This window comes from Diprion similis, chromosome 11, assembly GCF_021155765.1.
Source record: "Diprion similis isolate iyDipSimi1 chromosome 11, iyDipSimi1.1, whole genome shotgun sequence".
Classification (NCBI taxonomy): domain Eukaryota; kingdom Metazoa; phylum Arthropoda; class Insecta; order Hymenoptera; family Diprionidae; genus Diprion; species Diprion similis.
The window spans coordinates 8,514,365-8,528,273 of NC_060115.1; the positions used below are offsets into that span (position 1 = coordinate 8,514,365).

Sequence of the window (13,909 nt, forward strand, 5' to 3'; positions counted from 1 at the left end):
TTTCCCGTAAATCCTCGTCGTCGTGTTTGCAATCTTTGTTATTTCCCTTGCTCCGTTTTTCTCTTTGGTCCTCCGTATTTTCCTTCTTCTGCTTTTTCTTCTTCTTCTTCTTCTTTGCAGAGTTCTATCGGAATTTACGATTGGTACGAAATTTACCGTGAAACCGAAATAGTCCTGGATCCTTCCTCTTTTTGATACCGGACTCTTTTCGATCCTCAATCTTCCTTTGTATACTCGCAATAAAAGTTCACCCTCAACTTTCATCTTCAAGGTATATATATATATGCAGGGTTTTATACATATAAAATCCTGCCGCGAATCAAGTCAAATATACCAAATATAACCGAGGTGTTTATGACTCTGCGAAAACTCAATTTTTGGCCAGATAACAAAGACTAATGATAATTAATAATTTTAGCGAGAAATAAGACTTCTCACATGCATTGTCGATACATCCGTGGCGATAAACTGTTTCCAAAAAATCAACAAGAAGACAATCTTAGTTTTTTTACAATTCATCTTCGCGAACTCGCGAAGAGGTCAACGTATTAAATCTCGGTTTTAAAATCCCGTTGTGAATAGGTTGAATATAAGAGATGCGATAAACATGAGCGAATGCATGAAAGTCAGGATTTTAGAAGAGCCGAGTCCTTCTTCTAGGTAATACTACGTCACATAAATTCTCCGTAATATAATCTGCGCTGAAAAATTCATTCGCGGATGCTTACACGTCTTACACACACACACACATACACGCGTACAATTCTTTTTATATACCTACCTATTATATGTATATGCATATACATGTAAAAGTGTCGAGATCAATTCATTCGCCGTCTAACGTTCGTAAAGCACAAACGAAATTTATCACATTATACACCTGCTAATATTCATTCTACCCTCCCACCCCTCCCCTTATCCAGTTATTAAAAACCCCACCGAGAAATAAATTTCAGCTGGAAGATGCAGATGGTACCCTAACTCCAATTTCAACCTCTGTTTTCTCCTGCCCCCCCCCCCCCCCCCCCCCCGCGATCATTTAGACCTTCGAAGGGCTTCTGCGGGGCTCGCTTTACGGTGCCAGAGGCCGCCGCATGTGCTCTCTTCCAAAATTTCCACCCCACTGATCGTGATCTTAAATCACAAAGTGTACCGGTTCGCTCGTATACTTTCGTTCGAAAGGAATCGCTGATTGCAACATCCGCCAGTTTGTTTAAAAAAAAAAAGAAGCATGAAGTGCAGTCATTTTTGCGGTTCAGAATTCGACTTTCGAACATTAATTGGAGCGGTTTTACCGAGCACCGCGATTCCTGCAAGTCACTACAAGTGTGCCGCAGGATGTTTTTTGCTGACTTGAAAGCTTCCGGTTAAACGCACGTGGAATGGATATATTCACCTGCCGTCCATGTGTATAAAAGGAGTTGGTACGTGGTACAGTGCATCCATAGCGGTCTGCAGTTTCTCCCCTTATTTTCCTTCGTGATGCTCGAGATTCGTTATTTTATTCGAGCTAATATCCGGCCAGACAGATTTTATTACCTAACTTGAATTCTTTCAGGCCGAAGGTAGCAGGATTCAGGTGAAAGCGCAGAGCGGAGGTATAATATTAAGTAACGCCGATGATCTCGATTTATTGCAGGGGGGGAAGAAATTAACGACAAGATCGAGTCAAATTTGATTGTCAGAAATTTTTGAATTTACAGACGTGGTATATTACGGATTATAAAATCGATAATTTTTCGGTGATTTTAATACTTCCGGTTATTCTCCAAAAAATGCAAAATCTTATAAAGAGATTAAAATTATCGAAAAAAGCTTCGGTATGACGATTTTACATTTCGAACCGCAAAAATCTGTTTCTTAAAAATTCATAGGAACAGATCTTTCATTTTCTTTCCATAGTCAGTTCGTTATTTATCCGAATGAATATCAGCACAATCATAAGAAAAAATAAAACGTTCCACGATACCAAGGTGATGGAAAAAATTGTTATGGAAAATTGTCTTCTGTGAAATTGAAAAAATGCACCAGATTTGTCACCCTTTCAAGGCGATTTATTCTAGATGAAAATTCGTTACCTAAACTCTTGTTTATAATTCCGTTTCTTTTTCTTTTTTTTTTCAATTCTAATCGTAAGGGAGTCACCACAATCCCTGAATGTATTAATTTGATAAGAACTCAACGCGTGATCATATCTCAGCATGCACTAAAATTATGAAAAAATGATGAATTTTTAACCAACGAACCTCATTGAAAATATGACAACTCTCGAGTTTATCTTTCTTACCAAAAATTCACCGTCTCTAGAAAACATAGTTCACTTAAAAGTGATGTGGAACTATTTGGCTTCAATTGCAAGCGGTTGACGTCGCGAACTAAAATTTAACCGCATTCCGTAGGCCGTTGTACAATGGTCGACCTGGTGGAATATAATTCGAGGCTTTAAACCTACATCCGTTAGTTCACCCATCAATGTAATGGCCAGATCCTCAATGCGATGCAGCAGGCTTACTCTACTGTTGTTCTCCGTGATCGTTTACGACGATTTGACGTCCGTCGTAACGGCCTCGGTTTACGACAAACCGTAGGTATCGCGTTTGGCCCCCTTTTACCTTTTACTCCCAGACTGCACTACCTTACACCGACAACTCGCCATCCCCGTTCGCCTAGCGCCCATTTCTCCCACCCCTTCACCACCCGCGATCCCCGCCCCTGACATTCAAATTTTACTACAGATAAAGGATCTTGTACCTCCCCTAATTTCAAACATCTCGTAAACGGCACGCACATTATACGATCTGCAAGTTTACACATTTTTCGAAACCTCAAAGTCGATTTTCATTTCAATGATCGCGCCAACACACAGAGAGAAGAGCTTTCGATTTTAGAAAATAACCATTTCGCCCGGGAAAAAAGTGGTTTAAACCACAATTGTTGCGGTATCGATGGTGTGAACCCAAATTCATTTGAACTGACAGAAGATTTCTTTAATTTTATTTCCCGCAGAAAACATTGAAAAATTTCGTTTCCTGTTTCTCGATTATACTATAAACTTCAAAATCCCGTTGAAAATGGTTCAGTTTTTTAATCCCAAGGGAAATAATACTTGGTTTTACCTGGATTCCATTTTTTTACACTACACGTCAGTAGGACGGAGATTCCGTGCCTCCGGTATAATAATTCGTCAGAGTTCATATCGCTTGAGAAGTGGGACAACCGCTCCATCTAATAACGTCTTAATAGTAAAAGCGGTAAAGTAGCAGCCGTGAAAACTTCATTTCCGCTCTTAACGTCTGACGCGATGACTCGTTCACCACCAACTTTTCGCCTCGGACTGAGAAATCGTCCTTCCTAAATCCCACGCGTTGTTACTTTTCCATGCAACTCTGCGTATTATCTAGAGCCACCGTACATATAAATGACGAAAGTTTTTGAACCGCCATTAGTTTCGACTTACTTTCGGCTAAACGTGTAAAAGCGCGAGATTTTCGTAGCCTTTAGCAAACAGATTAAACCGACAGAGTGTAACAAAATTGGGAATATTGAGGCACGCGTAACAATCCCGAAACGACAATCGGTCTGAACTTTATCGCCTGTTAAATTATGCAACAATTTCACGATGTCATACCCTTAATCGCGTGGCAACACAGTCCGGAAAAAGAAACTTATTATAAAACTTTTTCGTCCCTTTATTCCTCAACTTACGTCAGTAGTACACCTAACTGATTGTCAAACATATTAGAAGGCTCGTTCGGAATATGGTCGATCGGCAACTTGCTGTATATACATGTATAAAAAATAAGAAAGGATAACGAAGAAGGAAACCTTAGGCCAAAAGTTTTACCACGTCTACTTATTGCGAGTTTAGATAATGCAATCTATTTTTATGAGAAATCAATTCACCACCACTCGTGCGGACCAGCAGTCTATTTGTATGTTCGGCATGGCCTATGTATCCATCTATCCATGTACGTTTGTACCATGAACGTATGCATGTATACATGTATCGGAACACAGAGAAAAAGCTCCGCTTCGTGCTTCACTTCAGTCCGAGGCTCGTACATCTTTTCTTCTAAATTTACCAGTGACCTTCTTATCCCTCGCCATTCTTATTATTGAACGAGAAAGCGACTCTCTCTCTCTTTCTTTCTCTCTTTACGGTACATGCCTCTGTTCCTCTTTGTCGTCGATGAGCTGCCTCAGCCGATGTGCACGTATGGAGCTTGAACAACGGAGTTTGGCACGTGCTTTGCCTACCGTGTGAATCGGCGACATCCCCCCTCCCCACCACCCCCCTACCAACCCCTGTTTCGAATATTTTCACGAGCCACCCGAGGCATCTGGATCACTCGACAAAGTGCGTGCGAGCTTTTTTCGAGCATCCTATCCGTGCGTAATTTTCGAACCCTTTGAAAATTCCATACCGATATCAGCGCCCGTGTGCGCGAGCTTCTGAGTAAAACGAGGCTGAAAACGAATTCCTGGATATTGCTACTACACGCGATTGTTTTGCACGCTCCACTTCCGCATACCGGCGTGGGAATGTCAGGGAAAGGAATGATAAGATTTGAAAAGTCAAATCTCAGTCGAGATAGTTTGATTTTAATTAGAAAATCTCTCCTTTATCGAAAACCTTTTTTTTTTTTAATCAGAATTTGAATAAACGCTAATCCGAATTATTTCTAATATTGTCGAACACGTTACTTTTGTAGAAGCTACATTTTTCACGAATTATCTGTAAATAAATATTTCTGAACATTGATTATACATCCGTTTTTATTGAAACAAAAATTACCTAATTCATTATGACGAGGCGCGATTTACTCAGCAAGTTTGAAAAATAAAATTCACTTTATACGATTTTTATATAAAAATAATTCATTTATATTGTGAGAATGATAATTTTATGGCAAAATAAAAACAAAAAAAAAAAAAACTTGATAACGTCTTTACATTTTCTCCACTCAAACCCTGGGGAAAAATTGAAGAAAAGCTTATCGTTTATGCTGGTATTGGATGATGAGTTTTATTCCCGTAAGAGTTGAAGTGGGCTCGTTACGTCGGCGCGACAATTGTCAAGGATAAGGTCGAGGCCACATCGCGTTTCATGCACCTGCCCTTCGATAATTCCGTATACCGGAATATTTCCGTGCGGTACTCAAGGCTCAACAACCAGGACAAATCGATTTCTTTCACCAGTTTCAATGCATACTGGGTATATACCAACATACAATTTGAATCAACGCTGCGATAAGATAGATGTGAAGGGAAGTTAGACGCGGCTGCTGCTGCTGCTCGTAAATTGTCACGCTTATAACAGGCGTGTCCTCTACCTTCATTGCCTCGCTAAAGATTCTAGAATTTTACCTTATATACTCGTTTTTTGAATAAGGAAGTAGTAATTTTGAATAAAAAGGACAGAAATGGTAAAAATGAAATAGTTAATGTTTGCTGAAACGCGGAACGATTTCATCCCTGCACCAGCACCAAATGGAAATTGATCAACTGGTCTATCGACAATTAAGTTTGGGAAATTACAACGAGTATAAATTAATATGTTTGTCCCGTCCGAAGGGGTTTGAACGACATCCAATTATCGCTGGCTGCTCATTAATGACTTATTGTTATCTGATTTTCCGATTCGTCAACCCAACCGCCTCTCGAAGTCCGCTTTATTTGTCCACCTAGTCTGCAGTTTTGCCGGAAGCAGGGACCCGCACCTGGCTAAATTTAATCGAACGACGAGCACGCTGAGCACGGTGAACACTCTGCAGGAAGCGTAATGGCGAGTAATAGAATTTCCCCACTTCCATTTCGCAGCGCATCACCCACCGAGTGCATCTCTGCATCTCCTATGCTTATGTCTCTCTGTGTGTATACACAATGTGGCTGTGCGCCTTCACCGTATCTCGCGTTGTGTAATACGTAACAGGTTCATCGATTATTAACTCTTTCATTCCTGAGAGCGCGGCGTCCTCCGACTCTATACTTTTTCATCTCTTAAACTCCGTTCTACCATCTCTATACAGCTCTTGGTACTGCTCTGCCCGTGACACTCACAATCAGTTTCAATTCAATCTTCCCCAGCACCTCTTCGGTTCCTCCATCCCTAAACTTCTCTGCCTTTTCAGTTTTCATCCGATTTCCCTACGTGCATCGGTTCAGGAGATACATATATGGCGTGCCAACCGTTTACCCAACTTTTCAATCTCAGGACGAAACGCAAAAATCAAGATAGACTGTCGAATGAAATTGTTTCGGTAAAAAAAGATATATATGTATATATATATTTTTTTAATCTGTGTAATCGAGATTGGAAAATTTTTTTTTACATCAGATCTGAAAATTGCATGATTCGTCTGTTTAGTTTATTATTAACTGTGAAAAGTATAATTGTGAGATTTTGAAAAATTTAACATTGACAGAGAATCTATTTGTTAACTTTTTACCGTTGAAACAGTTTTTGATTTTTTTCTCAACCGTCATTTCTTTCTCCCGTTTACCCAATTATCCTTAATTTTCGGCAGATTCCGCGACCGTAAAAGCGACAAATTATAATCGCGTTCCGCTCGCAATCTGAACACACGTTACGACAGTTATCGTACAGCGATATGTAAGAATCTTGTGTACAACAATCGTGGGGGTTCAAGAACCTCAAATGTAGAAAAAAATGCGGTCGATGGCCACTGGACTATAAATATCCCCTTTTCCTTATCCTTATTCTCTGCGAGCAACGTGAAAAAAACACCGATAACCAAGCCGCCGTCGTAAAAACGTGGATGCAGAGTAAATAAGAAATCGATGATAACGGGCGTCTAGGATTGAAAAGAAAATATGCTCTTCTTCCTCGCTTTGCTCTCGTTGCAGGAAGAATGAAAGGAATTATTAGGAAGACGATCGGGGCTTCTTAAGAGTTGAGAATGTAAGGGACAGGCGGTAAAGTGGAGACGGGTCGTTGCGTTCACCCTCACCCTCCTTCTCCTTCTCCTTCTTCGCGAAATTCGCGGGTCATTTGCATGTAAAATAATCCCTCGAAGGATCCTCCTGCAAAGCGAATGGAATTACTTACGCAGAAGGGGGTGAGGAACGCGACGTCGCGTAGTTCGCGGGGAAGAAAAGGACGAAAGGGGGACGAAGGGCTGGAGTTGGTAGGCAAGTGCGCGCAGACCCTCTCCTTAAACTCGTCCTTCGCCACGGCTTGAATATTCAGGTCCACCCTTTGGCTGTTGGACGGCTTGCTAACCGACACGTGTTAATTTGCTACAGGATCGGACTCTTACTCTGTTAGTCGAGGTAAATGGCGTTCGCGATGCGGGTCCAGATTCTGCTTGTCAAAACTCAGACTGACCATTGTCCCCAATCTAGTCGGACTGAATGGGACGAATTATCAGAGGGTCGAGTGTTCAGGTTTTTATAATTTTATGGAAACTGATCAGCCGCGAATGATCGATACTTTTTATCTATTTTATTACAGAGGTAGTCGCGATTCAGCTATTTATCGAGCTTTTATATTCGTCACCTACGACGATCTTCTGAAAAAAAAAGGAAAGTAGAAAATACTGGGTGTATAAACAATCTCTTCGATACCTAGGCTTCGTTTCAAATTGTTTAAATTTGTTGAATTTCTAATAGATTCCTTCTACTTTGTTCTACGTTGGCGCGTTTTATTTGGAAAACTGTTTTCTACCGAGTCAGTGAAACGCATTTCTGCTTATCACGTTGGCATTGTTAAATATCTAATTTCTAAACATTGCACCGATATTCATTGTGATTAACAAAAAAATGTATTCTGAATAAAATTAGCTATCGTAGATTGAATCTACTAGATTTTTAACAATCTCGAAAAGGTTTTAAAATAAAATACCAATATCCAAGGTTTTGTTTATAATTTCAGTATTTTTTGTAATCATATTTTGAAAGGATATTTGTAGCGGATTTTTCTCCACCTCGTAGAATGTATCTGAAATTTTTTCTCGTTGTCATCAGATCAAAAAGTCGAAGAACAAATGGACTGTGATGTTACAAATATAAAACGAAATAAATTGAGCAAGAAAGAGAATTTTAAAGGAAATCTTCGTAGCTTACGTCGTTTGGTCATTCGAATTTGATCTCGAATTTCGTATCACCGAGAAATATCGCATCGCTTTACGCGCTGGGAAATTCGCCGCAGAATCGATCTCCGTTGTTTCCGAGCCGATCCCTGAGAGGATCGACTTCTCTCGGTCCTTCAAACTTCCGGTAATCGGTTTAAGGCCACCGTAGAATTCATTCGCCGGATGAAACGGAAATTGCCATAAGCTCCCTTCCATGACGTAGGAGGCTTGCCCATCGGCTTTACCGCTGCAATATCAAACAGTCCAACAGAAGTTGTTTTCCACGTTGAAACCTCCATGCATGCATTCCCTTTCCGACAAACCAAACTCCAGATCGCAGGATACCTCGCGCTGTGAAAATTGCCGATGAAACTTGTCAAACGTCTCCGGCGAGGATCGTGCATCTATTTTGCACAGCATGCATTCCCGCCGCCTGCAATTGCAGTTATTTCCGCTGCAAAAGCTCTCGCGTGTTCTCTCGACGTTTCCAAGCTATTCCTCGGCCGGTTTTCACCCGACGTATGTCTCTCTGTGTGTCTCGGGGTTCGGTTCTTTGGCGAATGAAATCGCGTGACAGGAACCCTCGGCACACGCCGTCGATCGATCGGTCTCCTGCTCTCACTCTGATTGAATTGAGCCAAATAACCGTCGCTGTTCTGACATCCAATGGAATATTAGGTACCTACCCTCTATACCCGCGTTACGCTCGTCGTTGAATCCTCGTCGGCTACGAAACCCGGATCATCTCGGATTATCCACAACGACGAGACGGAAATTGATCATAATTGCGGATCGATTATGCTTTTCCCTTTTCTGCAGCTCGTGTGCATCGTTTCGTTCGAAACTACCTTAGTAGTAAGGAAAATGTCATTGCCAGATTAGGAAAAGTGAACCAATTTCTTCTAAGATCCTCGTTTTTAGCACACTGTATCGGAAACGTTACGAAAAAGGTAAATAAAGTGAGGATTCTACGACGTCGAGCGGATGGGTCAATCCTTTTACACTTTTATTACACCTTCTTTCTTATTGTCGGAGTACAAACGGAGAGAATAAACTTATCTCACGACTATATATCGAGAGGAAAGTCGGCTAATTATTAAAAAAAAAAAGATGCTGAATTGTAATTTTATTACTCTTCTTCTTATATCCTCTTTGCCAATTTTATTACCGAAAGCATTTCGATTTTCAAATCGCTCGAAAGTGGCACTCGGTAAAGTTTTTATCGTTTACATCGGATAATCGTACTTTTGCATTTATGCCTTTAATTGATATTGTGGAAAGTGTCGGTTATAGATGTATATAATTTATGTATATGTGTACGTGTAATGTGGATATATATACAATATATATATATATTTATACTTATATATATATATATATAGATACAGGAACTTATCGGATTAAATATCGTCACCGAACTCGTGACCGGCGATAAACCTGTCACGAAGAGTGAAACTTTTTGTCAGTTATAAAAAATCTACCGCGCCTGCAAAGCCTAGAGAACTTTTTCCACCCAACCCCCCGCTGTTTATTGGATAAACTTTCGAGTTTGATGGCTCCTGAGCCTCTTAATTCCGTCGTCATCTTATCTCCGGAGCTGCTCCTTGTACCCTATAACTTTGGTCAAACCATGATCCGTACGCATGATATATTTTCCCTCAGAATTTTACAAGCATAAATCAAATTTTCCGAATCAAATTATTAGATCACGCCTCATCAAAATAACGTACAAGAATTTTGCGTGAACGAAAAAGCGGGAAAAAAAATAATAAAAATAACAAAGTGAAATAAAAAAAATATATATATATACAATGTACATATCTGACAGCTTATCACGTGTCATCTGCGGCTGCGATGCGATCCTCGCGAATCTCTACGAGAGGAAAAATAAAGAAAAAATTGCTCGCATATTCCTTTACTCTTGCAGAAACTCGCTTTACAGTTCTTCGAAGGAAAAAGTCCCCGCCGGGACTTTGCAGCACCGCCAATATAACGCCCGATAAGAAGAAAATGTTTTCTCGATCACGTCAGCGGCTCGATACCTGCCCATAGAGTGCCGTCCATTGTGTCCCTGTCCCCTCAACCTCGTCGTTTCAACCCTGCGCGCAGCTTCGAGGATCTTGTTTTATTTTCTCGTTTTTCATTTCTTCTATTTTTCACGTAGCCGACGAACGAGTCAATTTCCCGAAGCTTGCGAATAAGAGAGAGAGAGAGAGAGAGTCAACGATTTGAAGACAACGATTTACAGAGCACAGAGTAAAATACATATGTTCTCCAGACTTTTATCCTCCCTTCTTATTGCCGTGGTTGGATCATCAAAATGATTGATAACTCGAGGCGAATGACCGAGTTATCTGATATATTCCTGACGTTAACCCGGGGCCTAATTATTGGTTTTATTTCAGCCTCCGGGTCGGGATCGGTGATCGGACGAGACCCGCTGCCACCCAGAGCCATCAGCACGTCTCAGCTACCCCAGAGAACGCTGACGCAGCCTCCTCTTCCACGGGGAAACGCGCACCACCCGGCGCATCCGGTTCAACAAACGACACTTCCGGTCACCCGCCCGTTAGAACGTACCGCCGCCGCTAGCCTCGCCGACATCAGGATCACCTCTGCTGGGTGAGTTTATCATCCGATACTCAAGATTAATACTCGCGTATTTTGGATAATGGATGTGGAATCGAGGAGGATTAGCCGTCTTATCTTATGACCTCTTGAGGCAAGCGTGAATTGGACGGTAGAAGGAAAGGTGGTAAAATGAGGTGTCGATAGTTTGAGAAAATATTTCGTAATTTTAACCGTTCGCAATGATTAAAATTTGTTTATTTTTTGTCTTTTTTTAAAGTTCTCGAATTAATTTTCTTTCACCATAAATATCACCTGATATTCCATGGGAAAATGCACCCACAGAAATGGATTTGTGGAATGTACCAAATATGGCGAATAAAAATGTTTATTCGATTCAAATAAATGTTATTTGATTCAACAAAAAAATGATATGAACAAAATTTTTTCGTTGTCAAGTGAAAACACGTATTCGATCGCCATGTTTGGCAAAGACAAGAAATTCTTCTTTCGTACCTAGAGTGCTTAAAAATCTTCAATTGCTTTTCTCTATATTTTTTTGTCGACGAAACTTATGATATATATGTGGATGCGATAGTGAGACAATAAGCCTCAAGCACTGTCACATACCCTCATTACGAATATACAAACATACACTAAATTGATTCGGCAAACCATTACGGGCCGACAGATGGCGCTAGTAGTTTGATGCTAATAAAAGCGAGCTGTTATCAGTCGAAAAGCTCAGAAGTGAGTAGATCCGCGTACGATACGCATCGGCTCCTGCGCCATTCGCCAAAAAAAAAGGCAAACGACAGCAAGATTGCCAAAGAAAATGTAGATTTTCCTCATTTGTTTAACGATAAGTTGCTGTATACCCGATCCTCGCTTTAAGCTCGGCAATAAACACCGGAGAATTCAAAATGTTTGCTGGTATAATCGGAGTTGTGAGGGTAGGTTAAACTTCTGCCAAGTATTAACGGGTTTTATACGGCAGTTAAAGAGGGCGGGATCCTGGGGTTGCGGTAGGTTTCAGATATAACTTGTAACGGAGGAAAACCCTTGGGGCGATTTTCGTCTAGCCGAATATCGAGTATAGGTATAAGCTAGGGAAACGGACAAAGCCGAACAAGAAGTATTGTAATGGTCGATAAAAGTTTGAGCTCACTCTGCACGTCGTGTTCCTCTAATAAAAGTGTCTTTTTTTTTGTTATTTTTCCACCCCCTTTCATTCGCCTGCGTACCTTTTTCACATCGATGTATTGCCGCTATCGAATTCAATTGACTCTGTCTCCAGGGCCAATTCGTTTATTTCAATATTCAATCCGACCGGCTCGGGGCGAATTAATCAACCCTTTGAACAGCAAAATTATCTGACATCCGAGCAATTTTATCCCCCCCTCGCAGACATTAAAGCGAAAAATAGAATTACGATCGTTGGAATATTCCTACGTAATTTTAACTTTTATACCAATTATTTCTGTCCGCATGAGCTCAGCGTTACCAAAGGCTTTCAAATACTTTTTTTAAATTGAGCATAGATTTTGATCCTTACAGTTCTCTAAAGCCAAATCAAGTTACAACATCCTGAAGTTTGTTTTTTCGATCTCTTAACGTAATTAGAATTCCGAGATACGCAAGTAATGAAAATTAAAACAACTCCTTAATTTGATTGTCCTGCAGAGTCTGGGCCAGAACTGCACTCGAGGTGGGTTCGTTTATTTTAGCTTTTTGGTACGCTCGACCGTTCGTTGACTTGGACGAGATCCAACCATTACTGAAATCTGCAGCGGCAGACAAAATTCCCGTGTCTAAAAGTTTCGACAAATAAACGTTGCATTCACTGTATAATATATATATATATATAGCATAATTTTTTGCCCGCAGAAGTTTACCTTGTACAGAAATAAATTGACACCATCATCAATTGAATGGATCACATTTCACGGTGTGTGAATTTTCCCAGGATAATTTTTTCTTTGTCATAATACATAATACAGACAACTACCGTGTTCTTGGAGAGAAAACGAAACATAATATTAATTAACTAACCAGGAGACACCCATTTTTTTTTTCTCTCTTCTCTGTACGTCGTCATACCGTTGCTGGAGATCAAAAATAATATCCAAGATCGTTACCGCGCTCCGAGTGTCCCGAATAAATTTTATTAACCATGACACGAAGAGTTTCGAGGCAGCTGCCGACTGCGGTGGTTCAATTGAGACTCGGATTGTCGTATAACTGGCTAAATAACAGCTCGACGTTGGGAGGATGGTGGATCCCTGTTGAAGGTGACTCTGTCGGCTACTGTTATTGTACAAATTGAATCAACGCCCGTTTGTTTGTGACGTTTGTTACAGGGAGGCGAGAATCACGTCGCCAGGAAACGGTCAGTTGAAGCAGCAGCAGCAGGACCAGTCCGCTCAGCGCAGGATGGCCGGACCCTTGAGGGTTATTTCCCCTAATGGACACAGGGTTTCCAGTCCGAACGAGAGCGAGTCCCATTCGCGCAGTCCAAGCAAGTATTTTACTCGTTTTATAGAGGGTGCGCGGTCAAAATTAGAGCCTCGTTTCAACCATTCTGACCCATCTTGATCCCAACTGTGCCGCAGGTGCAACCTTTTTCAAATTGCAAATGGTGTGAAAACGCACGTCGATTAGTGATCGCGTTTTTTTCGAGCCATAACAGTTCTCATCGTTAACATATTGCGGGATCAAGATTCCAACAGGTTTCGTATTGACCCCATGGAATTCCGAGCTCTTCCAACTTTCCGAATCCGGATACCAATCCCAACCTTCCTTGCTTCATACGTGATTCGAATCCGCACAGTAACGGAGGTCGGGGTTCAATCTACTATACATACCAGGATTTCCTATTGTTTCCAAACGAACTTTCCGCGAAAGTACAGGTGTACTTCTCGGTGTGCATTCACTGCGTTATACCCTCGTGAAACTCACTGCAACGATTCAGATTATTATAATACCTAGTTCTGATTGTGCATTGTCGTCTCGTGAATAGCGACAGAGATACCATCGGATTAATTTACCCTAAGGTTTCCCTCTGCCTTCTGTCATCACCAAGGCAGCATGTCCGGTCGTCGAGTTTAAGTCACGTATTTCCTCTTATCTTCCTCCTAGTCGCTCTTTTCTATCACCAATAATCAAGAAGTCACATCGTCGCGATATCCTCATACTTTTACGGAAGACTTCTCGATTGTAGACGCCATGAAACTTGGAGCTAAGACGGC

General features: G+C 41.0%; 1 protein-coding gene across 2 annotated transcripts in view; it reads left to right on the forward strand.

The window, feature by feature from the left end:
* LOC124412419 overlaps positions 1-13,909 on the forward strand; it is a 190,960-nt gene that overhangs the window by 149,303 nt on the left and 27,748 nt on the right. For both annotated transcript variants that reach the window (XM_046892276.1, XM_046892275.1), the window contains 2 exons: positions 10,499-10,715; positions 13,022-13,179. In XM_046892276.1, the coding sequence (XP_046748232.1) occupies positions 10,499-10,715; positions 13,022-13,179 (375 nt within the window). The remainder of the gene's footprint in view (positions 1-10,498; positions 10,716-13,021; positions 13,180-13,909) is intronic.